A 27,957-nucleotide genomic window follows, 5' to 3' on the forward strand; every position below is an offset into this window, starting at 1 on the left:
CGCCATTGGTAGTGGGTTCCTTGGTTGAAAATTACCTTTAATTCCGGTACGGGGCTGCCCAGATTACCAGGGATGCTGTGCCAGTGGAGGCCAGCCAGTACATGGAGGCAGCAGAAGTGGGTATGGCAGAAAGGGAGATTTAAGAGCATATAAGTGGGGAATGTCATCAAAGGACAATGGTCAAGAAGACCAATGGCCCAGGGAGGAGATTTGCAAGATGAGGGTGGTAGAGCTCTGTAGCTGGCACTTATCCAACCTACCTATAGCAAGCAATGGGAAGTAGACTGCTGAACTGAGAGATGAAAATGTAACACCTGCTGCAAATGCAATCACTTTTTCAAGAGCGAGGCCCACCATGAGCCTTTTACAATAAAACAAGGTACCATGACCAGTGAATGAACAGGTGTTTGGTATTGTGTAACGTGGGATGCTGGCTAAACTTTTAAATATTAAGCAGCTGAGATCTAGCTGCAGCGGGTGCAGAAGGGACAGGATTCTCACCTCCATTAATTGAACAGTAACTCAAAGTTTCTAGTTGTAAAAGGAGTTAGAATATCGGGATAGGAATAAAGATGGTAAGGGTGAGCCGGATCAGAAGAGGGTGAAGATAGACTATTTCAGTCGTTAGCAGGCTAGGGATTAGAACCTAAGGGTTTCCAGAGGTCAATGATTTCCTACATTTTGGAACTTTGGATTGGAGTAAATCAGAAGACAATCTGTCACAGATTCAACAAGCTATGTCTAATGTAGAGAATATAACGCGGGGGATAGTGTAAACCTGGAAGAGTGCTCAGGATAGTGCTTTAGAGCATGCCAACAGAAACAGAGCTGAGATGAGCACATTGATAATGAAGGGTCCGGAGACAGGATTGGTAAAAACCATTTAAAATGGGATGTTGAAAGGAAGCTAACAGGGTGGGTGGACATGCAAAGCTGTAAGACACTGCAGCTCTAGAGGAGTAACACACCAGAAACCTGACAATGCAGCCAGAATTAGTGTTGCCTGTCTGGGACAGTCCAAGACAGGAAAAGAGTGAAAGATGAGCTCTCTTCCACTGACATGATGGGAAGAGTAATTAAGCCCTCTGTGAGAAACTGGGGCTGATTGCAGAGGCCCCATAACTTTTTGCCCCCATTTTCCACTTTATGCTGGTGTTTTCCTGACTCTGATGGTGCCCTGGGTACTGCTAACCAGTCCCAGGGCCTGTGCTCTGTGTAAAATGGATATGCAAATGAGGCTAATTATAATTGGCTAAGTTAACCTACCTATAAGTCCCTAGTATATGGTAGGGCATGTAGGTTTAGGGACCACAGCATAGGTGGTGCACACCTAGGTGCATTGCTGAGGGGCCCAGTGTCATTTTAAAAGCAAGCCTGCCTTGCTGGCTGCTTTTAAATTAAAGTTATATGCAAATTCGACTTTGGAATTAAAGGTACTTCCAAAGTCTTAAACTACCTTATTTTTACATATAAGTCACCCCTTAGGTGTGCCCTATGTGCCCCTAGGGCTGGGTGCCATGTAACTATAAGCAGGGACTTTATAAAAATAGATTTATAAGCCCTGGTGAGGTAAAAACAGCCAAATTCGTTTTTCCCTCATTGAAGTAAATGGCCTTCATAGGCTAGAATGGGCAGACTTTATTTTAAATTTTAAAGTCTCCTTAAATGTTACATACCAAGAATTTGGTATCAAATTGATTGTTGTAATAAATCCCACAACTTCCAGTTGTTGGATTTAATATAACTTGTCCAGGTAAAAAGTTTAGACTTTACCTAAAAAGTTGCCAATTTCAGCTCTGCATTGTTTTTGCTGCTGTGCTCTGATTGGCCAGCCTGCAGCAGCTTCTGCCAGGCTACTTTAATGAGGTGTGAAGTGGCCTGGCTTCACACAAAGGAATGTGCTTGGGGGAGAGAATCTCCCCTCAGCAGATGGTGAGGCAGGAAGGGGGAGGGCTGCCAAACTGGTCTTCAAAGGCAGAGAAGGACATCTGGAGCACCCAGCAACACCCCCACATCCTGCAACCCCAGACAGCTAGGTGCCCCCTTGATTAGATTAGGAGAGGGCAGGAGAGGGGTGTGTTTATGATTTTTAGCCACACCAGTGGGTGGGCTCAGCCAGATCTCTCCTCCAAAAATCAGATTCATCCATTTTGGATTTTTAGAGACTGTTGCCTTCTGGGATGGATTTTTGCCACACTTCCCAGGAAGTGGTCATCACAGGGGGACGACCCTGTCCCTGATTGGAGAACCAGGGCCCCCCTGCTTTTCACCCAGGAGCAAGGATAAAACTGGCAGACCTGCACCCACGCCTCAGATCCCCACCAAATTTCAAGAAGAAGGAACTACAAGGAGAAGAAGGACTGCCCTGCTGGACCCCTGGCCTGCACCTGGACCCTGCACTCAGAAAGACTGCACCAGCTGCACACTTGGGCTTCACCACAAGAAGGACTTTGCCTGGCTTCAACTGGTTCAAGGAGGGACTCCCTGTTTGCTACAGGTGAAAAATTGCTATCCAGAGTCCCCTGCACCAACTCCTGAAAAAGTGACCAGCTGACCACTGTCCAGTGGCCAAAAAGGAGTTTGCGCCAGGTGCATTCTGGGAGTTGAAGTCCGCACTTCCCAAGGACCATCACAGAACTTCTGGACCCTTGGGGTGAGCTGTGGACCCCAAAAGAACCTTAAAAGAACATCTGGGTGAAGCCCCAGAAGTTTGGAAAAGATTGGAGAATTTTTGAAAAAAAGCTCCATAAAGTGACCGACCCGACGCGGAAATTCTAGCCGGCTTGCCTCAACCGCGACCCGGCCTGACTTCGTGGTTCGTCCCGGTAAAGAAAAACATCCAAAAAAGAGACTAAGTCCGAAGGTAAAAAGTTGACCGGGACCTCCCAGCCATCGTATCCGAGAAGGGCTCCACGGACGTCGGATCAAGATCCAGGTTTACCCCGGTCGAAGGATTTTCATCTCGAAAAAAACGACTAAGTCCGAAGGTAAAAATCACCACCGAGGAAACCGACTTCGCGTATCCGGACAAGGGCTCCAGGAGGTCGGATTCAACTGGCAGGTTCGTCCCGGGGAAGAAAAACATCAAAAAAGAGACTAAGTCAGAAGGTAACTTTTTAACCGAGGCCTCCCGCGACTTGTAGCCGAGCAGGGCTCCATCGCGGTCGGCCTGAAAGTTTGACTTTGCCCCGGTCCTGGTGCAACCAGATGACCCGATTGGCGCTTTTTGTTTCTAAGCGCTAGAAAATAATAATACTTTAAAAATTCATATCTCCGGTTCCCCTGAACCGATTTTAATCGTTTTTGTGTCATTTTAAAGATAAAAATATAAGCTATTTTTATAAATTGGTTTTGGATTTTTAAACTGTTTCCTGTGTTTTATTTAATTACTGTTTTGTGATATTTGAATGCTTTACACTTTGTCTCCTAAATTAAGCCTTGACGCTCGATGCCAAGCTACCAAGGGTAGAGCTGGGATTAATTTACTGAGACCTAACTGTACCTATGTGGAGGTTTGTGGCTTGTTGCTAGGTGTAGGTACCTACCTGCCCTACCAATAACCCATTTTCCAACATAATTGGAAGCAGCGACGGGATCCTGTACTTGTGTTCAATATCACGTTACAGTTTTGAGTAAAACAAATTAAAAATCCTTTAAATTGTCCTAGTGCAAAAATTGTTTTTAATTTTTAATTTGGATTCATTTCAATTATTGAATTTTTGTAATTTTTCTAAATTCTTGTTTCCAATTTTTGCAAAAAGTTTTTGTTGACACAAAACAAGGGAACCATGGAGCTTGATCTGGCTAGCCTACCCACACTGACAGTAGTCCAGCTTAGGGGGTTGTGTATTGAGAGAGGGTTGCCTGCAACCACTGATCTCAGGAAGCAAATCCTGATTAAATCCCTGACAGCATGGGCTGAGGCCCAAGAGGTAGAGACAGAGGAAGCTCCAGAGGAGGAAGAAAAAGGGGAAGATGCTAACTCTAACCACTCAGGGGAGGGAAGGCGTCCGAGCCTAAGTGAGGAAGAGGAAGAACGGTCCTCAGTAAACACAGTCACTAGGGGCAGACCCAAAGCTAGTGGTGGGAAGGGGGTCCTTTCAGGAGGAGAGAACCCATCCATCAGAGAAAGAGAGCTGGAGGCCCAGCTAGCATACATAGCTTTGGAAGCAGAGAAGCTGGCCCTAGAAAAGAAAAAGTGGGCATACAAAGAGAAAAGAGATGGAAGCAGCGATAAAGAAGCTGAGGTGTCCATGGGTGGGGGAGTTTGCCCCAGATTACCCAAGGGGGTGGTTCCTGCTTATGTAGAGGGGGATGACATAGATAAGTGGCTGGGGGCCTTTGAGAGGGCCCTCCAGATGAGGAGAGTCAAGCCTCAGTACTGGGGTTCACTTCTTTGGGAGTTAGTTCCCAACTCAGGGAGGGATAGGCTTCTGACCTTAAGGGGGGAGGAGGCAGATTCATACCCTAGTATGAAGAGGTGCTTAGCCAAGAAGTTTGGTCTGACCCCAGAGCAATATAGAATGAAGTTCAGGGACACCCAGAAGGTCAGTACCCAGTCTTGGGTTGACTTTGTGGACACCTCACTAAAGGCACTAGAGGGCTGGATTATTGGCAACAAAGTAAATACTTATGAGGGGTTATACAATCTGATCATGAGAGAGCACATCTTGACCAATTGTATCCAAGAAAGGTTACGCCAGCATCTAGTGGACTCTAAGCTGACCAACCCTAGAGAGCTAGGGGAGGCAGCTGATGAGTGGTTGAGAACCAGGGTGGTTGTCAAGTCCCAGGGGGGAGACTCCAAGAAGGGGGGGATAGGTCCCCAAAAACCTAAGGAGGGAGGTGGTAAGCCCACCACAGAGACTCCCTCTGTACCCCAGAACCCTAAGAAGGAGGAGAGTAAATCCCACTCCCACTCTGACAAGCAGAGACAGGGAGACCCAGGGTTAAAAAAACTCTTGGACAGTAGGGCTTGCTTTGACTGTCAGCAGACAGGTCACTTCAGAGGAGATGCAGCCTGTCCAAGGAAGGTGGTTAGCACTGGGCTGTCCAGTGTAGCCATAGAGGAGGATTCCTCAGATGATGAAGTCCTCCTAGCATTGTGCTGGGAGACAGGACCAGATGGTAAGCTGGTGATCCCGGAGGGTGGGAGTAAACACTTCCACCACATTCAAGTGAATGGGATCCATACCACTGGCCTGAGAGACACTTGTGCCAGTCACACTATAGTGAGTGACCGGTTAGTGACCCCAGACATGTATGTCCCAGGAAAGACAAAGAAAGTCAGGATAGCCACAGGGGAGGTCACCTCCAAACCTGTAGCCATTGTGCCCCTAGAGAGGGGGGGTATCCTTGACTGGATTAGGGTGGTAGTCAGTGCTGACCTTCCCCTAGATTGTATCCTGGGCAATGACCTCCCAGAGGTGAGTCTGGTCACAGATGGGGTGGTCGCCCAGGGCGCCCCCCCAACCCAAAGTCCTGGGGAGTCAGTCCCTACAGTTAGGAGACAGGGGTCCCCAAGAAAAGGAAAGAAGAAAAGGAAGGGTAGGCCACTCTTAAAGAGAGTTCCAGGGAGCCAAAGGCCTTCTGCCCCAGTAGGGGGGGAGCCCAGAGTTGGCACTGGTGAGGCCTCACCTGACCCCAAGGAAGTCCTGAGTAGTCAGGCAGCTGTCCAGATGCAGGGTGTTGCCCCTGCACTGACAGAAGGGAGAGTGGAAAGAGGGTGTCTGCCACAGGAGGTGGTAGCCCCCCACTCTAGACAGCAAGAGGGGTGCCAGGACCCCAAAGATGCCCCTAAAGCAGCTCAGCCACCTGTCAGTGGAGAGCTTAGGGTGTGGTTCTGGGTACTGACAGCTGTCAGTAGCCTCTGCTGGGTGCTAGCCTTCCTGGCAGCAATGTACTTGGCCTGGGAGGCAGACCCCAAGGCCAATAGCAAAGTAGGCCCCCTGACCCTATTGGTCATGGTGGGGTTGCTCAAGTGTTGGGTGACCTCTTTGGGTAAGCTAGGTGTTGCCCTAGCAAAGTTAGGAGTAGGGGAGGTGGGCACCTCACTACCCAAGTTGGCAGAGAGAGAGGAGGAAGACCCCCCTAGAGGGAAGTTTCAGTTTAAGTTGGGTCCTTTTACTGTTGGGATGGCTTCACTACCCAGAGGGAGTGACCCTGACAGGAGGATATAAGGCAGAGTAGGCCCTGCAAAGGGACAGCCAGTTTTCTTCACTGTCTTCCTCGCCTAACAAGCCAGGAAGACTCTCCCAGGGTTGGGCTGAGTCTCCTGGGCGTGTGGGCTGGGGGGGGGTTGTGTGAGAAACTGGGGCTGATTGCAGAGGCCCCATAACTTTTTGCCCCCATTTTCCACTTTATGCTGGTGTTTTCCTGACTCTGATGGTGCCCTGGGTACTGCTAACCAGTCCCAGGGCCTGTGCTCTGTGTAAAATGGATATTCAAATTAGGCTAATTATAATTGGCTAAGTTAACCTACCTATAAGTCCCTAGTATATGGTAGGGCATGTAGGTTTAGGGACCACAGCATAGGTGGTGCACACCTAGGTGCATTGCTGAGGTGCCCAGTGTCATTTTAAAAGCAAGCCTGCCTTGCTGGCTGCTTTTAAATTAAAGTTATATGCAAATTCGACTTTGGAATTAAAGGTACTTCCAAAGTCTTAAACTACCTTATTTTTACATATAAGTCACCCCTAAGGTGTGCCCTATGTGCCCCTAGGGCTGGGTGCCATGTAACTATAAGCAGGGACTTTATAAAAATAGATTTATAAGCCCTGGTGAGGTAAAAACAGCCAAATTCGTTTTTCCCTCATTGACGTAAATGGCCTTCATAGGCTAGAATGGGCAGACTTTATTTTAAATTTTAAAGTCTCCTTAAATGTTACATACCAAAAATTTGGTATCAAATTGATTGTTGTAATAAATCCCACAACTTCCAGTTGTTGGATTTAATATAACTTGTCCAGGTAAAAAGTTTAGACTTTACCTAAAAAGTTGCCAATTTCAGCTCTGCATTGTTTTTGCTGCTGTGCTCTGATTGGCCAGCCTGCAGCAGCTTCTGCCAGGCTACTTTAATGAGGTGTGAAGTGGCCTGGCTTCACACAAAGGAATGTGCTTGGGGGAGAGAATCTCCCCTCAGCAGATGGTGAGGCAGGAAGGGGGAGGGCTGCCAAACTGGTCTTCAAAGGCAGAGAAGGACATCTGGAGCACCCAGCAACACCCCCACATCCTGCAACCCCAGACAGCTAGGTGCCCCCTTGATTAGATTAGGAGAGGGCAGGAGAGGGGTGTGTTTATGATTTTTAGCCACACCAGTGGGTGGGCTCAGCCAGATCTCTCCTCCAAAAATCAGATTCATCCATTTTGGATTTTTAGAGACTGTTGCCTTCTGGGATGGATTTTTGCCACACTTCCCAGGAAGTGGTCATCACAGGGGGACGACCCTGTCCCTGATTGGAGAACCAGGGCCCCCCTGCTTTTCACCCAGGAGCAAGGATAAAACTGGCAGACCTGCACCCACGCCTCAGATCCCCACCAAATTTCAAGAAGAAGGAACTACAAGGAGAAGAAGGACTGCCCTGCTGGACCCCTGGCCTGCACCTGGACCCTGCACTCAGAAAGACTGCACCAGCTGCACACTTGGGCTTCACCACAAGAAGGACTTTGCCTGGCTTCAACTGGTTCAAGGAGGGACTCCCTGTTTGCTACAGGTGAAAAATTGCTATCCAGAGTCCCCTGCACCAACTCCTGAAAAAGTGACCAGCTGACCACTGTCCAGTGGCCAAAAAGGAGTTTGCGCCAGGTGCATTCTGGGAGTTGAAGTCCGCACTTCCCAAGGACCATCACAGAACTTCTGGACCCTTGGGGTGAGCTGTGGACCCCAAAAGAACCTTAAAAGAACATCTGGGTGAAGCCCCAGAAGTTTGGAAAAGATTGGAGAATTTTTGAAAAAAAGCTCCATAAAGTGACCGACCCGACGCGGAAATTCTAGTCGGCTTGCCTCAACCGCGACCCGGCCTGACTTCGTGGTTCGTCCCGGTAAAGAAAAACATCCAAAAAAGAGACTAAGTCCGAAGGTAAAAAGTTGACCGGGACCTCCCAGCCATCGTATCCGAGAAGGGCTCCACGGACGTCGGATCAAGATCCAGGTTTACCCCGGTCGAAGGATTTTCATCTCGAAAAAACGACTAAGTCCGAAGGTAAAAATCACCACCGAGGAAACCGACTTCGCGTATCCGGACAAGGGCTCCAGGAGGTCGGATTCAACTGGCAGGTTCGTCCCGGGGAAGAAAAACATCAAAAAAGAGACTAAGTCAGAAGGTAACTTTTTAACCGAGGCCTCCCGCGACTTGTAGCCGAGCAGGGCTCCATCGCGGTCGGCCTGAAAGTTTGACTTTGCCCCGGTCCTGGTGCAACCAGATGACCCGATTGGCGCTTTTTGTTTCTAAGCGCTAGAAAATAATAATACTTTAAAAATTCATATCTCCGGTTCCCCTGAACCGATTTTAATCGTTTTTGTGTCATTTTAAAGATAAAAATATAAGCTATTTTTATAAATTGGTTTTGGATTTTTAAACTGTTTCCTGTGTTTTATTTAATTACTGTTTTGTGATATTTGAATGCTTTACACTTTGTCTCCTAAGTTAAGCCTTGACGCTCGATGCCAAGCTACCAAGGGTAGAGCTGGGATTAATTTACTGAGACCTAACTGTACCTATGTGGAGGTTTGTGGCTTGTTGCTAGGTGTAGGTACCTACCTGCCCTACCAATAACCCATTTTCCAACACCCTCCATTTTATTTTTCAATCGTTTAGTACAAGACTGGCGCCTGCCTCCATGTCAAAAACTCCCTCCTCACTGAGGCCAATCAGGGTGAAGTGATAGTGATGAAGAATATTGTTGTAATCTTAAAAATGTATGGATTGAATGCATGTGTTACCCAAAAAATGGGGTTAAAGGGCATTGGGGGCGAATTAGGGCCAGCCAATATATTTTGATGTTTGCCACCACCAAGCGCCCCAGTGGACCAAAGAAGAAACAGATTCTGTAGAAAACTGGGGGCCCAATTCACAAAGGGAAATTTGCCTAAATGTTCACACACATGCCCACCAGGTAGCATTGACAATATAAAGCACACAAATACAACCAAATGCCACAGCCCTGCCTTCTCGATATTTTGCCACACAACTGAGTGAAGCCACTACACTCATGGAGCTGCAGATCATCCCACTGAAGAGGAAAACATAATGTCACTGGCCACTATGGAGAACTATGTTGTATGCCTTCCCACCCCAAAAGCTGCATGGCCTGCCTGTTCTTAAAATCACTATTGTTAGGTCAGGCAAGATGCTCATATGTGTACATGCAGCAACTTTTGACAGACTCTGCAAACATCAATATGTCAACGTCTAGCACTTATATCCTTTGGAACCACAGCTTACAGTGCCCTTCATACAACACAATCAACACACTGATTCCAAAGAATCAACACTTGCATATAAAGCCACACCTCCAAAAAGATATTCCAATTTAAATGTAACCAATCATCTCCATTCCTCTCCCGGTGATGCACCTTGTGACAGACCAACAGCAAGGGTGTGGTAAGGGCACCACCAGGACTGAATCCACAGTTCAAACCTCTCACACAGGTGTCTAAACAGTGTTTGTCCTGCTCATACATTAATAGGCCTGGGCATTATTACCTGCATACAACTACTATCATTGCTAGGTCTTCAAGCCACCCATGTCTTGCTGTGCATCTGATCGGCTTTCTTAATATTGCAAACCTTACACAAAAGAGTTACACCACATAACAAATAAAGTCTCTTTTTGTCACTGCTGCAGAACCTGTGCTGCCAGCCTCTCAGCGGACAACACCTCGACTGCTGGGGCCCTTCTTTCATTATCACCTGGATTGACTGACTGATCAGATGAAAGAGTCTGGTAATTGTTCTTCAACATGTATAAAAAAATATGCATTAACTATTTGTTATTGCACGTGGTCAATGTACACCTATTTGTTTGTTGCTAACAAACTAGGACATGCATGTCTTATAACTATGCCGTTGGTGTACTCACAAACATCACGTCTACATTGTCAACTCATAACACTTACCCTTGACATGACCACCACTGGTGACATCAACCCAATGGCCTGTGAGCACATGTAATACTGTGCCGTGCCACATCCATCAAAACTAAAAAAAACAGAATCATTGTGCCAGTACCAGTCAGGCAGGATAGCACATAGTAAACACAAAAGGATTGCTCCCTGTACATATTCCTCCTCTATCTTCAAAATGTACAATTTACTATTCACATGTCACTGTATGTGTCTGCTCCCTTCTTCAGGCACTGAATGCTTCCTGATCACTTTTCTGGGACCTACCAGCTTAGTTGTATGAAGCGCCCACTGCAAGCAGAACATCAGACTTCTGTCATCCGTCAGTCAGGTGTTCTTTAGACCCAGGGATCAACAGCACTGTGTGACCTCATTCAGTACAATGTGCCTTATTACCAAGTAGCACACATATGCCACAGGTATGGGTTAGTCAGAAATTAGGTGCTATCATCCATGTTTGAGGACCCATGTCTTCACATGAATTAAAAAAATGTAATCACTATTTCCTAAGCTCAACTGGAATTCTTGCTCCCAAGCCACCACCCACCTCCAAAACTCCTTGACTGTCTTACAAAAGGCACAGAGTTGGTTTTGGTGGAAGCGTAGACATGAGGACACAGAAGTGTCAGGGACAAAACATTGCCTTTGAGCCTCTTCTTCTGCTGGCAGGCACACTACTTTACTGCACAGTCAGCTGGAAGATGGGTCTTTGTGCAACACCAACTGGAACTCCACAGTATGTCTAGAGCTTCAATCCTGGGCCACTGGCAGAAGTCCTCCCGGTGCTTTCTTATATTCTGACCCTTTCGCGTGGCAACCCCCTCTTCAGAACACTTCCTAGCAATCTTCTGCCACATTGCAGGTGTGCCTTGTTGCTCAGCCCAATCGCAAGTCCCCCAGAGAGCTGAAACATCATCTTGTTACATAATATTCACTCATCTTGTGACTCATTTGAGAAAACTGCAAGATCTCTTCAATAGCAGAATGGAGTCAGATACAGTTCTTGTGGCTTGCATTATTCAGAGAAAGACCATCTACTGCTTCTACGTTGTTCTCAACAGTGTACACGTGGTGATTTAATATTAAACATCACACAGCATTAATATAGGCTGCAGAGATCTGAACATAGCAAAACCATGTAACAAAAAATGCTGAAGTGCACAACATTCAGACAGGCGTTGACAAACCACTGTACATGGGGTTCAGAGATAAACGTGGTTCAGAATCACAACTAGTGTGTACAGGCACTTTCACATTCAACAGAGCGCAAATGGGTGAAAGAGGATATATCATACACAAATCACAATGTGCATAACAGTTCTGATTCTTGACATATTGTGGGGATCAGTTGCATGAGAAGTGCAGGGCAGAACCTGTACTTTCCGTGGCAGTAATAGAATATACTTGGGAACCCAACATGCATTTGTAAAAATTGAAAAGTTTGGATTTGAGGAAAAAAAAACTGGTATTTTCAATAATATATGGTCTTGGTTTGAGGAATTACATTTACTTTCCCAAATTAAAAGACAGCATTTGATAGGACATGTGTTCTCACGAGCTAGCCAACTGATGTTTTTGGGCAAAATGACTGTATTAAGATATATTTTTATGTTAATATTTCAGTGGTAATCATTGGTACTAGCAGTGTTAGTTTGTTTAGATCAATGGAAACACATGAAGACCAGAACAATCAGAATGCATTATTTTGGTCAAATAAGATAATACCTTATTTGACCAAATGCTGATCCCTCCCACATACTGGGTGGGGTCACCCAGGCTCAATCCTAGCCCCCATTCTGTTCAAGATGGCTGCTGATCTCCTTGGCAAATTTCTTAAGGGTCTTGGGATTGCATTCCACCAAAAAGAAGCTGACAGCAGCTAACACCTATGTTTATCTTAAAATTGACCTATGTGATTCTATCTCCAAAATAACATCTTTACTTCCGGGTATCTACAAACGGATGAAGCAAAACACCCCAAATGCAATATGCGAAAAACTGCATTTTTCCTCCTCACATCCAATCCCTGAATGCCAGATATCACTTCCATATTGCATGCTTCTGCCAAATTTTTGAGTTTCCTACTTGATTCCAAATGCAACCACAAAAGTTACATCCAAGCTACGGCTAAATCGGCCACGTCAACAAAGTCAAGAAACTAAGACATATTAACTTACTTGAAAGGGCTTCCAATCAAGGCGCTACGAGAACAATCTGTTTCACTATCAACTATAGGAGGGTTTGGGGGTTTTAAGCTCCACCACAGCATTTTGAAAAAGTAAGGCATTTCCCAACACAAATTACCTAAACAATGTGTAACAAGCTATAGGTTGAAAAAGCGGTTACTAAAGTGGCATTTCAACAAGGCTATCAATTCTCACTGTATCTTTCTCCCATTATAAAATTTACTTCCTGTTTTGTAACCAGCCTCTGAAAATTTCTTCAGAAAAAGCAGGTCATCACATATCTCACATTCCAATGCCATACAGAGCAGACCTTATACAGCGTTGCTAATGCTCATGGTAGGGAGATTTCAAAGGGTTGAACAGCAGGCAGGTTAACCCTGTGTTACAGTCTAGGGTCTCATACCGGCCATTTAGGGTTGAAAGCCAAGCACTAAATACAGTGCTTGTGATGATATAGACTCAAGTACGTGCCCTTTGGAAGGATTGAGCTTGCAGGATACACCATGAAAGTATTGGAATACTTCATGGATGCCCCTTTCGAATGCCTGACTATTAAATGTCTGCAAAAAAACACACTATTGCAACATTTTTAGGGTTGAACCTGCAATAACATGGCCTAGAGCATGAGTATCGGTAGCGGGATGCTTTTGCAGTTAGAAAAGGGCTTTGAGGTTGAATGTTGCTTATCATTTGTTGGATTGCGTGGCACTCTTCTTTACAGCCTTGCAGTTGGTCATGGCTGGAATATCATCACGTCCGTATCTGTCTGTGGAGAAAGCACCAAGCACAATTCAATTTAATCAGTGTTGTCTGCTGCTCCTGACGTGACTGAGGTACTATTTTGTTCTTTTAAACTTCTAGTGCCATGCACACAGAACGCACGTGACTGGCAAAAATTTGCCCAGTAGGACAAACAAATTGCAAAGTTATATTTTCTATAGTTAAGGTTTTGTTTTATTTGCCAAATCTTCTTTTCTTACTTTGCACTCATGTTTTGTTTTGTTTTTGATCGTGGGTTGTTTTCAAAAGATGACTATTGTCTTGTTATAAATATTGCAAAGCAACATTGTTTCTTTCTAGTTTGTAATTTTCAAAATTATGCTTTCACACATAATTGTACAATATGCCCCAGTCCACCCCACTCTAATCCAATCCGCTCCACTCCAGTACAGTACAAAACACTTACCCAAATCCACTCCAATTCACTGCACCCAAAATCCTCCCAACCCACCCCACTCCAATCTGTCCCACTCCAGTACAAAACTATCTGCCCAATTCCAACCTGCCCCACTCCAGTCCAAACAATCTGCCCCACTCCGGTCCAAAACTATCTACCCCACTCAAATCCAAAACTCTCTTACCCACTCCAACCTGTCCCAATTCACTCCCAATCAGCTCCACTCCAACCTGCCCCACTCAAATCCAAAACAATCTGCCTCACTCCAATCCAAAACAATCTGCCCCACTCCAATCCAAAACAATCTGCCCATCTCCAGTCAGCCCCACTCCAGTCCAATTCACCACACTCTAATCTGCCCCAGATGAAACCAAAACAATATGCACCACTCCAGTACCGCAATCCTAAACAATCTGCCCCACTCTAATCCAAAACAATCTGCCCAACTCCATTCCAAAACAGTCTGCCCACCGCATTCCAAAACATCCTTCCCACTCCAATGCAAAACAATGTGCTCCACTCCAACCTGCTGCACTCCAGTCACAAACAATCTGCCCCACTCCAATCCAAAATAACAAACCAATCTACTCCACTCCAATATGCCCCACTCCAATTCAAAACAATTTGCCCCACTCCAACCTGCTCTAATCCAAAACAATCTGCCCCACTTCAATCTACAACAATCTGCCTCACTCCAATCCACCCCACTCAAATTCAGTCCACCTCACCCCGATCCACCCCACTCCGCCCAACCCCAATCTGCTCAAGTCGAATATGCCATACTTCGTCGATCTGCCCCACTCCGATCTTGCACGCTCCAGTCCAAAACAATCTGCCCCACTACAATCCAAAACAATCTGCCCCACTGCAACTTGCCCCACTCCAATCCAAAATAATCTGCTCCACTCCAATCTATCCCATTCCATTCCAAAACAATCTGCCCCACACCAGTCCAATCCACCACACCCCAATCCAATCCACCTCAATCCATCCCAATCCACACATTCCAATCCTCTCAACCTCCCACACTCCAATCTGCCACATATCAAACCAAAACAATCTGCCCCACTCCAATACAGCAATCCAAAACAATCTGCCCCACTGTAGGAAAGTACCATCTTGCCTGGCATGTTACCCCCATTTTTCACTGTATATATGTTGTTTTAGTTGTATGTGTCACTGGGACCCTGTTCACCAGGGCCCCAGTGCTCATAAGTGTGCCTGAATGTGTTACCTGTGTAGTGACTAACTGTCTCACTGAGGCTCTGCTAATCAGAACCTCGGTGGTTATGCTCTCTCATTTCTTTTAAATTGTCACTGACAGGCTAGTGACCAATTTTACCAATTTACATTGGCTTACTGGAACACCCTTATAATTCCCTAGTATATGGTACTGAGGTACCCAGGGTATTGGGGTTCCAGGAGATCCCTATGGGCTGCAGCATTTCTTTTGCCACCCATAGGGAGCTCTGACAAATCTTACACAGGCCTGCCACTGCAGCCTGGGTGAAATAACGTCCACGTTGTTTCACAGCCATTTTACACTGCACTTAAGTAACTTATAAGTCACCTATATGTCTAACCTTTACCTGGTAAAGGTTGGGTGCAAAGTTACTTAGTGTGAGGGCACCCTGGCACTAGCCAAGGTGCCCCCACATTGTTCAGGGCCAATTCCCCGGACTTTGTGAGTGCGGGGACACCATTACACGCGTGCACTACATATAGGTCACTACCTGTATGTAGCTTCACAATGGTAACTCCGAATATGGCCATGTAATATGTCTATGATCATGGAATTGCCCCCTCTATACCATCCTGGCATAGTTGGCACAATCCCATGATCCCAGTGGTCTGTAGCACAGACCCTGGTACTGCCAAACTGCTTTTCCCGGGGTTTCACTGCAGCTGCTGCTGCTGCCAACCCCTCAGACAGGCAGCTGCCCTCCTGGGGTCCAGTCAGGCCTGGCCCAGGATGGCAGAACAAAGGACTTCCTCTGAGAGAGGGTGTGACACCCTCTCCCTTTGGAAAATGGTGTGAAGGCAGGGGAGGAGTAGCCTCCCCCAGCCTCTGGAAATGCTTTCTTGGGCACAGATGTGCCCAATTCTGCATAAGCCAGTCTACACCGGTTCAGGGACCCCTTAGCCCTGCTCTGGCGCGAAACTGGACAAAGGAAAGGGGAGTGACCACTCCCCTGACCTGTACCTCCCCTGGGAGGTGCCCAGAGCTCCTCCAGTGTGCTCCAGACCTCTGCCATCTTGGAAACAGAGGTGCTGCTGGCACACTGGACTGCTCTGAGTGGCCAGTGCCACCAGGTGACGTCAGAGACTCCTTGTGATAGGCTCCTTCAGGTGTTGCTAGCCTATCCTCTCTCCTAGGTAGCCAAACCCTATTTTCTGGCTATTTAGGGTCTCTGTCTCTTGGGATTCCTTAGATAACGAATGCAAGAGCTCATCCGAGTTCCTCTGCATCTCTCTCTTCACCTTCTGCCAAGGAATCGACTGCTGACCGCGCTGGAAGCCTGCAAACCTGCAACATAGTAGCAAAGACGACTACTGCAACTCTGTAACGCTGATCCTGCCGCCTTCTCGACTGTTTTCCTGGTGGTGCATGCTGTGGGGGTAGTCTGCCTCCTCTCTGCACTAGAAGCTCCGAAGAAATCTCCCGTGGGTCGACGGAATCGTCCCCCTGCAACCGCAGGCACCAAAAAGCTGCATTACCGGTCCCTTGGGTCTCCTCTCAGCACAACGAGCGAGGTCCCTCGAATCCAGCAACTCTGTCCAAGTGACTCCCACAGTCCAGTGACTCTTCAGTCCAAGTTTGGTGGAGGTAAGTCCTTGCCTCACCTCGCTAGACTGCATTGCTGGGAACCGCGACTTTTGCGGCTACTCCGGCCCCTGTGCACTTCCGGCGGAAATCCTTCGTGCACAGCCAAGCCTGGGTCCACGGCACTCTAACCTGCATTGCACGACTTTCTAAGTTGGTCTCCGGCGACGTGGGACTCCTTTGTGTAACTTCGGGTGAGCACCGTTTCACGCATCCTCGTAGTGCCTGTTTCTGGCACTTCTCTGGGTGCTACCTGCTGCTAACAGGGCTCCTTGTCTTGCTCGACGTCCCCTCTACCTCCTGGTCCAATTTGCGACCTACTGGTCCCTCCTGGGCCGCAGCAGCATCCAAAAACGCTAACCGCACGATTTGCAGCTAGCAAGGCTTGATGGCGTTCTTTCGGCGGGAAAACACTTCTGCACGACTCTACAAGGCGAGAGGGATCCGTCCTCCAAAGGAGAAGTCTCTAGCTTTTTGCGTTCCTGCAGAAACCGCAGCTTCTTCAGTCCAGTCGAAGCTTCTTTGCACCCGCAGCTGGCATTTCCTGGGCATCTGCCGATCTCCGACTTGCTTGTGACTTTTGGACTTGGTCCCCTTGTTCCACAGGTACCCCAGATTGGAAATCCAGCGTTGTTGCATTGTTGGTTTGTGTCTTTCCTGCCTTATTCCCCTATCACGACTTCTTTGTCCTTTGGGGAACTCTAGTGCACTTTGCACTCACTTTTCAGGGTCTTAGGGTGGGCTATTTTTCTAACCCTCACTATTTTCTAGTAGTCCCAGCGACCCTCTACCAGGTCACATAGGTTTGGGGTCCATTCGTGGTTTGCATTCCACTTTTGGAGTATATGGTTTGTGTTGCCCCTATCCCTATGTGTCCCCATTGCATCCTATTGTAACTATACATTGTTTGCACTGTTTTCTAAGACTATACTGCATATTTCTGGTATTGTGTATATATATCTTGTGTATATTTCCTATCCTCCCACTGAGGGTACACTCTGAGATACTTTGGCATATTGTCATAAAAATAAAGTACCTTTATTTTTAGTATAACTGTATATTGTGTTTTCTTATGATATTGTGCATATGACACTAAGTGGTACTGTAGTAGCTTCACACGTCTCCTAGTTCAGCCTAAGTTGCTCTGCTAAACTACCATTATCTATCAGCCTAAGCTGCTAGACACCCTATACACTAATAAGGGATAACTGGGCCTGGTGCAAGGTGCAAGTACCCCTTGGTACTCACTACAAGCCAGTCCAGCCTCCTACACCCACTCCAATCCAAAACAATCTTACTCACTCCAATCCAAAACAATCTGCCCCACCGCAATCCAAAACAATATGCCCCATTCCAACCTGCTCCACTCCAATCCAAAACAATCCGCCCCACTCCAGTCTGCTCCAATTCAAAACAATCTGCCCCACTCCAATCTAAAACAAACCACACCACTCCAGTCTAAAACAGTCTGCCCCACTCCAATCCAAAACAATCTGCCCCACTACAATCTAATACAATCTGCCCACTACAATCTGTCCCAGTACAATCCAAAACAATCGGCCCCCAGATCAGCCCCACTCCAATCCAAAACAATCTGCCTACTCCAGTCGGCCCCACAATCCAAACACTTTGCCCCACTGCAGTCTACCAGTCAAAAACATTCGGCCCTATTCCGATCCAAAACAATCTACCCCAATCCAATCTGCCCCACTGCTAACCAAAACAATCTGCCCCACTCCAACCCGTCCCACTGCAATCCAAAACAATCTGCCCCACTCCAATCCAAAACAATCTGCCTCACTTTATAATAAAAAAATCTGCCCCACTGCAAACGAAAATAATGGGTCCTACTTGAATGTTCCCCACTCCAATCCAAAATAATCTGCCCCACTCCATCCAATCTACCCCATTCAAATCCACCACAATCCAACCCACTCCAGTCCAACCCACCCCATTACAGTCCAGCCCCTCCACTCTAGTTCACCAACCCAAGCCCACTCCAATCCAACCCATCCCAAACCAAACCAAAACATTCAAATCCAACCCACCACAATACAACCCAACCCACCCCACTCCAATCCAACCCACCCCAATCCACATTAATCCTCCACAACTTCACTTTAATCCACCCCACTCTAATCCAATCCACCCCACACCACTTTAATCCACCCCACAACAATCCAATCCACCAGGATGTACTCCAATCTAGTCCACCCCACTCCAATTCATCCCACTTCACTACAATCCACCCCACTACAATCCAATTCACACGACGCCAGTCCAATCCACCCCACCCCAACCCACCTCAATCCAATCTGTCCACACCATTCCAATCCAATTCACCCCACTCAATCTAGCTCACCCCACTGCAATCCACCACACCTCAATGCATTCCACTTCACTCCATTCCACCCTTCCACACCCCAATCCAACCCCACCCCAATATAATCCACCCCACTCATTTCAATCTACCCCATCCACTTCACACCAGTCCACCTCACCCCACTCTACTCCAATCCACCCCACTCTAATCCAGTCCTACCCACTGTAATCCAATCCACCCACTCTACTCCCATTCACCCAACTCCAGTCCACCCCATTCCACTCTACTCCAATCCACCCCACTCTATCCCAATCCAGCCCAATCCAATCCACACCACTCCAGTTCAGTCCACCCCACTCCAGTCCAATCGACTCCACTCCACCTTAACCCACCCCACTCCAGTCCAATACAGTCTACCTTCATCCACAGTACTCCGGTCCACTCGACCCCAACATACCCAACTCCAAACCACTGTAATCCAACCGAATCCACCCACAACAATCCAAACCACCCCACTCCAAGCCAACCCACTCTACTCAATCCAGTCCACCCCACCCAATCCACCTCACTCCATTCCAATCCACCCCAATTCAATCCAATTCACTCCATTCCAATCCACCCCACTTCAATCCAATCCACTCCATTCCAATCCAGTCCACCCCAATCCAACCTACTGAAGTCCAGTCCCCTCAACCCATTACAAAAATCCATTCCACTCTAATTCACCCCACCCCACTGCAATCCACCACCCCACTCCTATCCTATCCACCCGACCCTACTCCAATCCACCTCACCCCAATCCAAGCCACCCCATTCCAATCCAATCCAATCAACTCAATTCCATTTGTTCCAGTTCACTCAGGCCCACTCCAGTCCAATTTAACCCCACTTAAGTCCAGTCCACCCCAATCCAATCCATCTCACACCATCCACCCCACCCCAATTCAATACAGTAAACTCCATTCCAATCCACCACACTCCAAACCACCCACTCCACTCCACCCCACCCCAGTTCAAGCCACCCCACTCCAATTCATCCAGCACCCCAATCCACCCCAATCCATCCACTCAAATCGGCCCCATTCCAGTCCACTCCAATGCACCCCACTATAGTCCACTCTAATCCAGTCTAATTCACCCCACCCAAATCCAATCCATCCCACTGAATCCCAATCCCAATCCTATCCAATCACTTCACTCCAATCCACCTAACCCCATTTTGGTCGCCAACCATCCAATCCACCCGACTCCATTCTATCCATCCCCCTCTACTCCAATCCACCCCACTACCGCAATTCACTCCAATACACTTACCCTACTCCACTCCACGCCACAACACTCTCTGCGACTGAACCACTGAACTTTACACTCCTCCCTCATCTCTACGACAAGCTCTACCCCCACTCCGCTCTACAACAATCCTCTACTCCACTCTACGATACTCCACGCCACTAACGTTCAGCCATGTTGAACAGCAGCCACACTAATGTACAACATGGCAAAAATACGTTGACAAAGCCAACACGTCTTGTATAGGCGAGACCTATTGGCTTTTCCAGTGCTTGTTAGAAAATTGTTTGGCCACTTTTGCGATGAATACTTATAACACAGATAATCAGACAACACAATAACGCTTTGCATGCTTTAAGATCATAATATTATGTAACATATTTCCTAATGTTTTCTGGGAGAGATCACTGACTATTCACTTCTGAGTTTGGGTCTGCCTGGGGTCGAGCTCAGATCTGCAAGGGGTACTTCTTATTTAGATGATATTCGTAACACGTGGCATATACAGAGCTGAAACGGGGCATGATTCTGACAAAAAAAAATCACCCTGTCAAAACGTAATATTTTTGTGAAACGGTAAAGAAAAATGATACATGGGCGATTGGTACATAAAATACAAATAATGTTTTGACGGGAATAAATAAATCCACCGCTGCTGATAACCGTTTGCACTAGCATTTACTTGCACTGATCGGTGCAAAAACAAACATTTTACTGAGTGATAGGTTTCAAAGCACGGCATTCACTGACAAGTGTGATCGGTTGTGCAAACAAATGTCTGCAAAACTGCACCGATCCCAGGGCAACAATAAAATAAGAACTAGTACAATGTAATCCGATGCAATCTGGAAATGTCAGAGAAACCCGGCTCTCGGTATGCGTATTCAACAGTGGAAAGGCGAACAGAACAGCCCGCGCAGCCCCGCTCCCCTTCCTCCCAGTTCACCATGTATCCAGTGGAACCAGTTGTGGCACTTACATTCCAGAACACCTGCTAGCCACCTAGGTTAGATACACGCAAAAAAACAACAAACTGCGTTCTGCTAATAAAACTTTGTTCTAAGTAGATCTGGGTACCGGTTTTGTTATTTCGCAGGGTTTCTGATAAAAAGGAGTTTCCACGGACCAAGTCAATGACGCTTCTTTCTGTGAAGTAGAATGATGAAAGGATGAGACACCCTCGACAGCATTTATTTGTAGATTGGATAAAGGGGTGCGTGCCTCATTCAATTACTTTAGGCTTGATTCTTAAAGGGAGAGATCCGCAACGTGGAGCTGCGAGCACCAGTTAAACAAAGCTTTCAGCGCAGCAGCTAAGTCCTTAACTCACTCAGCTATCCCACAGCCACTGCGCGCCTAAGACAGCATCTGCGACAACAGTCTGTGACCCCAGAACAGTTTCAATGGGCAGCTCTAACCACCGTAATACCCCCACGGACCCCTCCCCAGGAGAAAGGAAAGAGCAAGGGACCGAGGACAGAGGGGTAAAAACAGCGCTTCCCGACACGCGGTGCTGCTGCGAATCTGTTCGGGTCTCACCTGCACGATTCGCTCGGTGTCCCCCATGGCTCGCGAGCCGGTGTCTGCGAGGCGCTGCACACGCACTCCGCTCCCCACACCTGTAGGTGCAGCGCCAGCCACAGGGACGTGAGCCAGTCGGGCGGAGCCGACGAGTCATGGGCGGGCCGTGGTTTCTGACCGGTGATGCTGCGGTGTACTTTGTTGGCCAGGGGTTGCTGCGTATTGTTTGAGTTCAGGGCAGAGCCCTGCGACATCGGCCTCCGCCGATAGGAAGGAACCAGGCGAAAAGGCACCGAGCCCGTGACCGCAGACATTCATTGGCATCTGTGAACTAAGCTCCTCGTTTGTTGCGCCATAAGTGTATATGTGTCAAAGTTTGTTGTGGTCGCGTGGTGATGTCACAGGTACGGATTGTGGCGTCACTGCCCATGTGTCAGCGAGGTGGGAGGGATGGGAATCTACTCGGTCCTATTTAGGAGGCGTTTTAGGCTATTGAAAGTATCGAAAAAATGCAGTTATTTAAGGTTGCTGGACCAGACATCTAGGTAATAAAAACATGACCTAGGGGATGAAAAAGAAACAGGAAAATAGTTTAAAACACGTAATGTCATATCACTGGCAGTAATTAGTAGAAATTATGCAATTCCACCCCGATTTTCTGGCAATTATTCTTTTGTTATGACATGATTTTTGCAAAACCTTATAGTTTGGGAATATGCGGGGCCACGTCAATGTGAGAGAGAAAAACATTTGCCAAAGTACAAAAGTTTTTTCGGTCTCAAAAACCACACCTTACCATAGTACTCTCTGGTCTGGCACTGAGGGGAACTACTTTGTGTGTGGATGTATTCCTTGCGAAAAGGCAGCAGGCCATAACTTGAAGTGAAATCAGACAATGTCTGAGGTAGGCTGATACACTGCCCCTTAATGAATGCTGGAATGGGTGGAAGAAAAATGTGAATGGCACCAGCCATACAGTAATGAATGAAGTATGGTTGAAACCCCTCTAAGTAACTATGTTATAGGCATAATTTTAGTAACACCAAGAAGTCCTGCCTAACATAGATCTAAAATAAAAGGCAAACAGTCTGCCATAGGCTGCACAACACTTGCCTTCAGGAAGAAAGTAATAAAGAATGAAAGAGAGAAAGAAAGGGAAAAGAGCGAAAGAGAAAAGGAAATAAAGAGAAAGAAAGAAGACATGAGGAAATAGGAAAGGAATGACAGAAAGAAAGACGGAAAGAAAAGGACAAGGAACGAGAAGGAAAGAAACAGAAAGAAAGAAGAAAGAAGAAGGAAAGAAAAAAGCAAGGAGAAGGAATGACAGAAAAGAAGGAAAGAAAAGAAAAGAAAATGAAAGAAGAGAAAGAAAGTGGGGAAAGAAGGAAAGTGAAGAAATTAGGAAGGAAAAAGAGAAAGGAGGAAGGAAATAAGAAAAAAGATCAGAACAAATGCTAGAAAGAAGGATAGAAAAAGAAAGGAGGAAAGAAAGCAAAAGAGAAAGGAAAGAGAAAAAAGAAAGGGAAAAGAGAAAGAAAGGGGGAAAGAAGGATAGAAAGGGAGAGGGACAGAGAGAAAGAAAGAAGAAAGAAGTCAACAGAAAGAAAGAGAAGGAAGGAAAGAAAGAAGGAAAAAGGAAGGAAAGAGAAGAAAAGAAAGAAGGCATGAGAAGGAAACAAAGAGAGAAAAACAAGGAAAGAAAGAAGAAAGGAACAAGAATGAAAGAAATGAAGAAGGAAAGGAAGGATAGAAACAAAGAAAAGGAAAGAAAGAAGGAAGGCAGAAAAGAAACAAAGAACTCAAGGCAAGAAAACAATGCTAGAAAGAATGATAGAGAAATAAAGAAAGAAAGAAAGAAAGAAAGAAAGAAAGGAAGAAGGAGAGAAAGAAGGAAGTCAAGAGAAAGAATGAAAAGGAAAGAGAAAGAAGGGAAATGAGAGAAAGAAAAAGAGAAAGAAGGAAGGAAAGAGCAAAAGGAGAACAGAGAAAGAAAGGAAACAAGAGAAGGAAAGAAGAAAGAAAGAGGAGGAAAGAAAGAGAAGGAAAGAGAGCCTTAAAAAGAAATAAGAAAGGGAAGGAAAGTAGAAAGAATGAAAGAAATAGAAGGAAAAAAGAAAAGGGAAGGAAGAAGGAATTAAATAAGAAAAAGAAAGAAAGAGTAGGAAAGAAATAGAGAAGGAAAGAGGGTGAAGAAAAGGAAAGAGAGAAAGAAGGGAGGAAGAAAAGAAAAATTAAATACATTGGAGGAAAGGGTGAGGGAAAGAAGAAGAAAAGAAAGAGCAAGACAGGAGAGAAGGAAATAAAGAAAAAAGAAAGAGTGGGAAAGAAGACAAAAGAAACCAAGAGCAGGGAATTGAAAGCGGGCAGCAATGAAAAGAGGCAAGAGGAAGAAAGAAGAAAAGAGAAAGAAAGGGAAGAGAGTAAGAGAAAGAAAGAACAAGAGATAAATAAAGGAACGGAAGAAGGAAGGAAAGAAACAAAGAAAAGGAAAGAGAGAAAGACCGAAGGAAAAAGAATGAAAGAAGGCTAGAACGAAAGGGAAGAAAGAACAAATCAAAGAGAAAGAATTAAAGATGAAAAGAAAGAAGGAAAAAAGTATGAAGCAGATAAAATAGGAAAGAAGGAAAGAAAGAAGGAGAGAAAGAAAAAAAATGGAGGATAACTATACAGAACAGTTTCAAATAGACACAATATGGTGTGCAAACCATTCCAAAAGGAATTTACAGCATCATTGGCAGGAGATGGGATCTGATAAAGATGGAATATGCATGAGAAGCGTCCTGCTATCACATCATGCTCTAAACACAAATGCCACACTAAAGTAATTATAAAGGGAAAGCAAAAACACTGACACTAAAGGGAACTAGTTTGTGTGTGGATGAGCTCCTTATTAGAGAGCAAAATGCACTCACTTAAAGTGAAGCTTCTAGTGGCTGATGTAGACTTAGATAACTCCCCCATGATATATACTGTAGTGGGAGGAAGGAAACTGTGAAGGACACAAGAACAGACCAATGGATGAAGAGAGGTGGCTTCAAGCCCCTATGTGTAAGTGTATTATACATATTTTAGTGAAATCAAATTATCTTGGCTAATGCCAGACCTTAATAAGCATTGGCATAGCCAATAGGTCTCACTTTTGGGACCTCATGAGTATTTAGCCATGCAACACATTAGCCTGGGTGCTACAACATCTACTGTTAATTCTTGTGCCACTGGTTCTTGTCTGCAATCAACTTAAGTAAATCCCATTCTTTAAATTTGAGAGGCAAAAATATGGCAAACAAGGAAGCGGACGCCTCCAAATAAGGGACTTCTGAAGTCGGGAAGAGCAGAGTCCAGGAGAGTGAATTCTGACTCTACATATCTTGGGTACCACTCCCTAACCAATTCTGTGAGACAATATGAAACGTGATGATGTTTGTTTCAAACTTGTCTTTAAGAAGTACACATTGAAGTAATCTGAAATGCTGGAAAATACCCTTGGAACAATCCATTCTGGTACTTTTTTGCTTTAATGGACGACTACAGAAGTGGAATGCTTCCCAGAGCAACGCATGTGGTTATGTTTAATTCAAACATTTCAACCATCACATTTTTATTTCGCTATGTGAGCTACTCTTAGGGGACACCTAGGAAATACAGCTATTTCAGAAGGGGGGCATAACTCTATCTACAATAGGGATTTGAGGAGCGCTACATCGATTGGTCCAAATAATGCTGAAACTGGTCAGAAGCTGCTTCTGTTCTCGTTTGGCTCGCCTCTTCTGTGGTGGGATCTAGAATGACCTGCATGTGACCAGTAACGCTCCACTATCAGACTCTGAGCATACATGGTGAGGGCCATACAATCTTGATCCATGCTAGTGGGTAAGAACAATTCAAGCATTCCATCCACCAGATGCTTTATTTGTCTCTCCACTCCTAGCCTGGATATTTCCAAACCATTGTACTCTGTAATCCATTTGGTTGAATGGACGAAAACCTATGTTAAAAGTCTCAGTATGCATTGGTTGCTAAGTGAAAACCAAGGACCTTCAATTAGAACAACCTAGTTACAAATAATCTTTACCGAGATCCCAAGCGTCTGTTTGTAGGAAGTGGGGTTTCAGGTGTTAAGGCATGGTGTGTCAGGTTGAACAAACATTGGTAGAGCCAATAGGTCTGGTGTTGATGTCCTAATCTATGCAATCTGCATTTTTGCATGTCTGTAATTCCATGCGTTACCACATTACGACAGACCTGGTGGTTTTGCCATTACCTGTTTTGTTTTAAGCAGCTTGGTACTTTGCCCTTAACTGTATGTGTGTTCTAGAATATGTGTGGGTAATTGAATGACTGTCTTGATTGTAAATTGCCTCTCGTCAAACTTCTTACTCTGAGTCCTGACAAGTTATAGACTCGTTTTCAGTAATATTTTCTCACTATCCCTTACTAATTTCCCTTGTTCTTGATTCCTCTAGAATACCCCTTAATCCAGTGGTTCCCAAACTTTTTCGATCCCCGGCTCCTTTGACCTATTGGCCGTGTTGGCCACGGCTCCCCATTATGTTACTTTTTTTTGGCGGGTGGGGGAACGTAATCCCAGCCTGTACCTGTACCTACACTATTTACAGTTTGACTTCTTAATTCTCTCGTTCAGGTTCCTGAAAACCATTTATTTAAAATTATTTCTTTTCTTTTGTCATAGGGATATTATTAATGGTACTCTGCCGCCCTCCGCTGGTCACAATAATTAATGCAGGGGGTTTTGTTTCCAAAACCACGGTGAAAAGCTACCGATTAAAAGCACCTCCGAGTGGTTTCCAGACTGTGTGCGGCGCCCCTGGCTAATTTTGACGGCGCACCAAGGAGCCGCGGCGCACAGTTTGGGAACCACTGCCTTAATCGATGAATGGTAGCGCCACAGAAAAGAAAACCCAGGTATCTTCACAGAAATTTGAGTTAAGTGCAAAACATTTATTTTAAGTTCATCAAAGCCACATGTGTGTCTTGCACAGGGGTGCCTTACAGTTACTGCTTGCAATGGCACAGCTATCAAATTAAAAAATAGACAAGGACTTTTTTCTTTTTTGTTTTCTATGTAGCGCAAAGTCGAAGCGAAAGAATTGGATCGCTTTATATGAGCAAAAATTGAATTACAGGACAATTTTACCTTTTGTTTATAGGCATGGGGAAAGTAAGTGAATTGCCTAGAATCACAGGATGTTGAGGTGATGCTGAGATTTGAGCCAAGTCCATCAGTTCTAAAGTCAGCAGCTCTGTCGATTACACTACATTGTTTCCTTGCAACCAAGAACACCATTCTTCTTGGGAAACTTGCTTGTGAAGAAAATGAGCCGAGACTGTAAAGAGAAGCCACATCTCTGACGGTTTTTATTTATATTGCGCCCTTCAAAAGTGTGAAAGGGAAAAAACATTCTGTCTGCGCAAATGTGTTTCTGACATCTGCACATTGCCTTTCCTGTAAATACGGTAATTTAGAAGCTGGGAAGCAAGGTGAGGGAGGAGTTTGGCGTTTGGGAAACAATGGACAATTGGGGTACAAAGAAAAGCGAACAGAAGTGAAAGGGGTTATCTCCTAACCGAACGAACGGAGATGGTCTGGAACACAAGGCCCAGTTATTTTAACTAAAAACTGAGTAAAGTCCAGAAGTCACTTTTTTGCTTACGTTCATAAAAGTCACATATGTGTCTTGCACAAGAGTGCCTTGCAGTTACTGCTTGAATGAATTGGCACAGATATCAAATTATTAAAACAGACAAGGATTATTATTTTCTTTTTTGCAGTTTTATCTAGCGCGAAGACAAACCAAAGGCATTGGAGCGCTTTACATGAGCAACAATGAAATTACACGAGGACATGGGGAAATTAAGTGACTTACCGAGAATGAAAGGATTTTGAGACGACTGCACAGACTCGAACCAGTCGCCCAGTGCCAAAGTCCGCAGCTCTGCCCATTATGCCACATTGTCTAATCTCAAGAGAAACTGCCATTCCTCCTGGGTAAATTGTTTGTGAAGAAGATGAGTGTGGAGTGTAAAGCGAAGCCACATCTCTGATGGTTTTCATTTTGTGTGGTTAGTTTCCACAATCTTACATTTGTGTTTGAAACTGAGAGAAAAATATATTAGGTAACAATACTGCCTGGAAGTGAGACCATCAGCGTTCATTAAACAAGCGCTAGTAAAAAAAAAGAGAGATCCAAGAACAACGCGCCATAGGCGTGCTCGAAGTGCCTAATAAGAGGCAATGCCAGGTGTAATAACACAGGCTGTCAAAAGAAATGAAAGACGGAGTCAAAGCAGCCCACTCTGATACATTGTGACCAAACACAGTAATTGTACGCAAGTGGCACGCTAACCCTAGGGAATGGGATGTGGCCTAAAGGCCTGAGCTGCCGACTTTGGAGCTGGGGAACCAAAACTTGAGTCTTGGCATCAGCTCAATATCCTGTGATTCTGGGCAAATCACTTAATCTCCCTGTGCCTACCAAAAATGAATGTCTCCTT

The 27,957-nt window shown here is 45.7% G+C and overlaps 1 protein-coding gene across 2 annotated transcripts in view; it reads right to left on the reverse strand.

Moving 5' to 3' along the window:
• The window catches only part of FAM177B (family with sequence similarity 177 member B), a 102,280-nt gene extending 80,604 nt beyond the window's left edge, over positions 1-21,676 (reverse strand). The window contains exon 1 of one of the 2 annotated variants that reach the window (XM_069233847.1): positions 21,463-21,676. In XM_069233847.1, the coding sequence (XP_069089948.1) occupies positions 21,463-21,489 (27 nt within the window). In that variant the 5' untranslated portion in view covers positions 21,490-21,676. The remainder of the gene's footprint in view (positions 1-21,462) is intronic. The other variant, XM_069233846.1, reaches the window with a different exon arrangement.
• Positions 21,677-27,957: the final 6,281 nt, after the last annotated feature.

The sequence above is a fragment of the Pleurodeles waltl genome, chromosome 5, assembly GCF_031143425.1.
Source record: "Pleurodeles waltl isolate 20211129_DDA chromosome 5, aPleWal1.hap1.20221129, whole genome shotgun sequence".
NCBI classification, from domain to species: Eukaryota; Metazoa; Chordata; class Amphibia; order Caudata; family Salamandridae; genus Pleurodeles; species Pleurodeles waltl.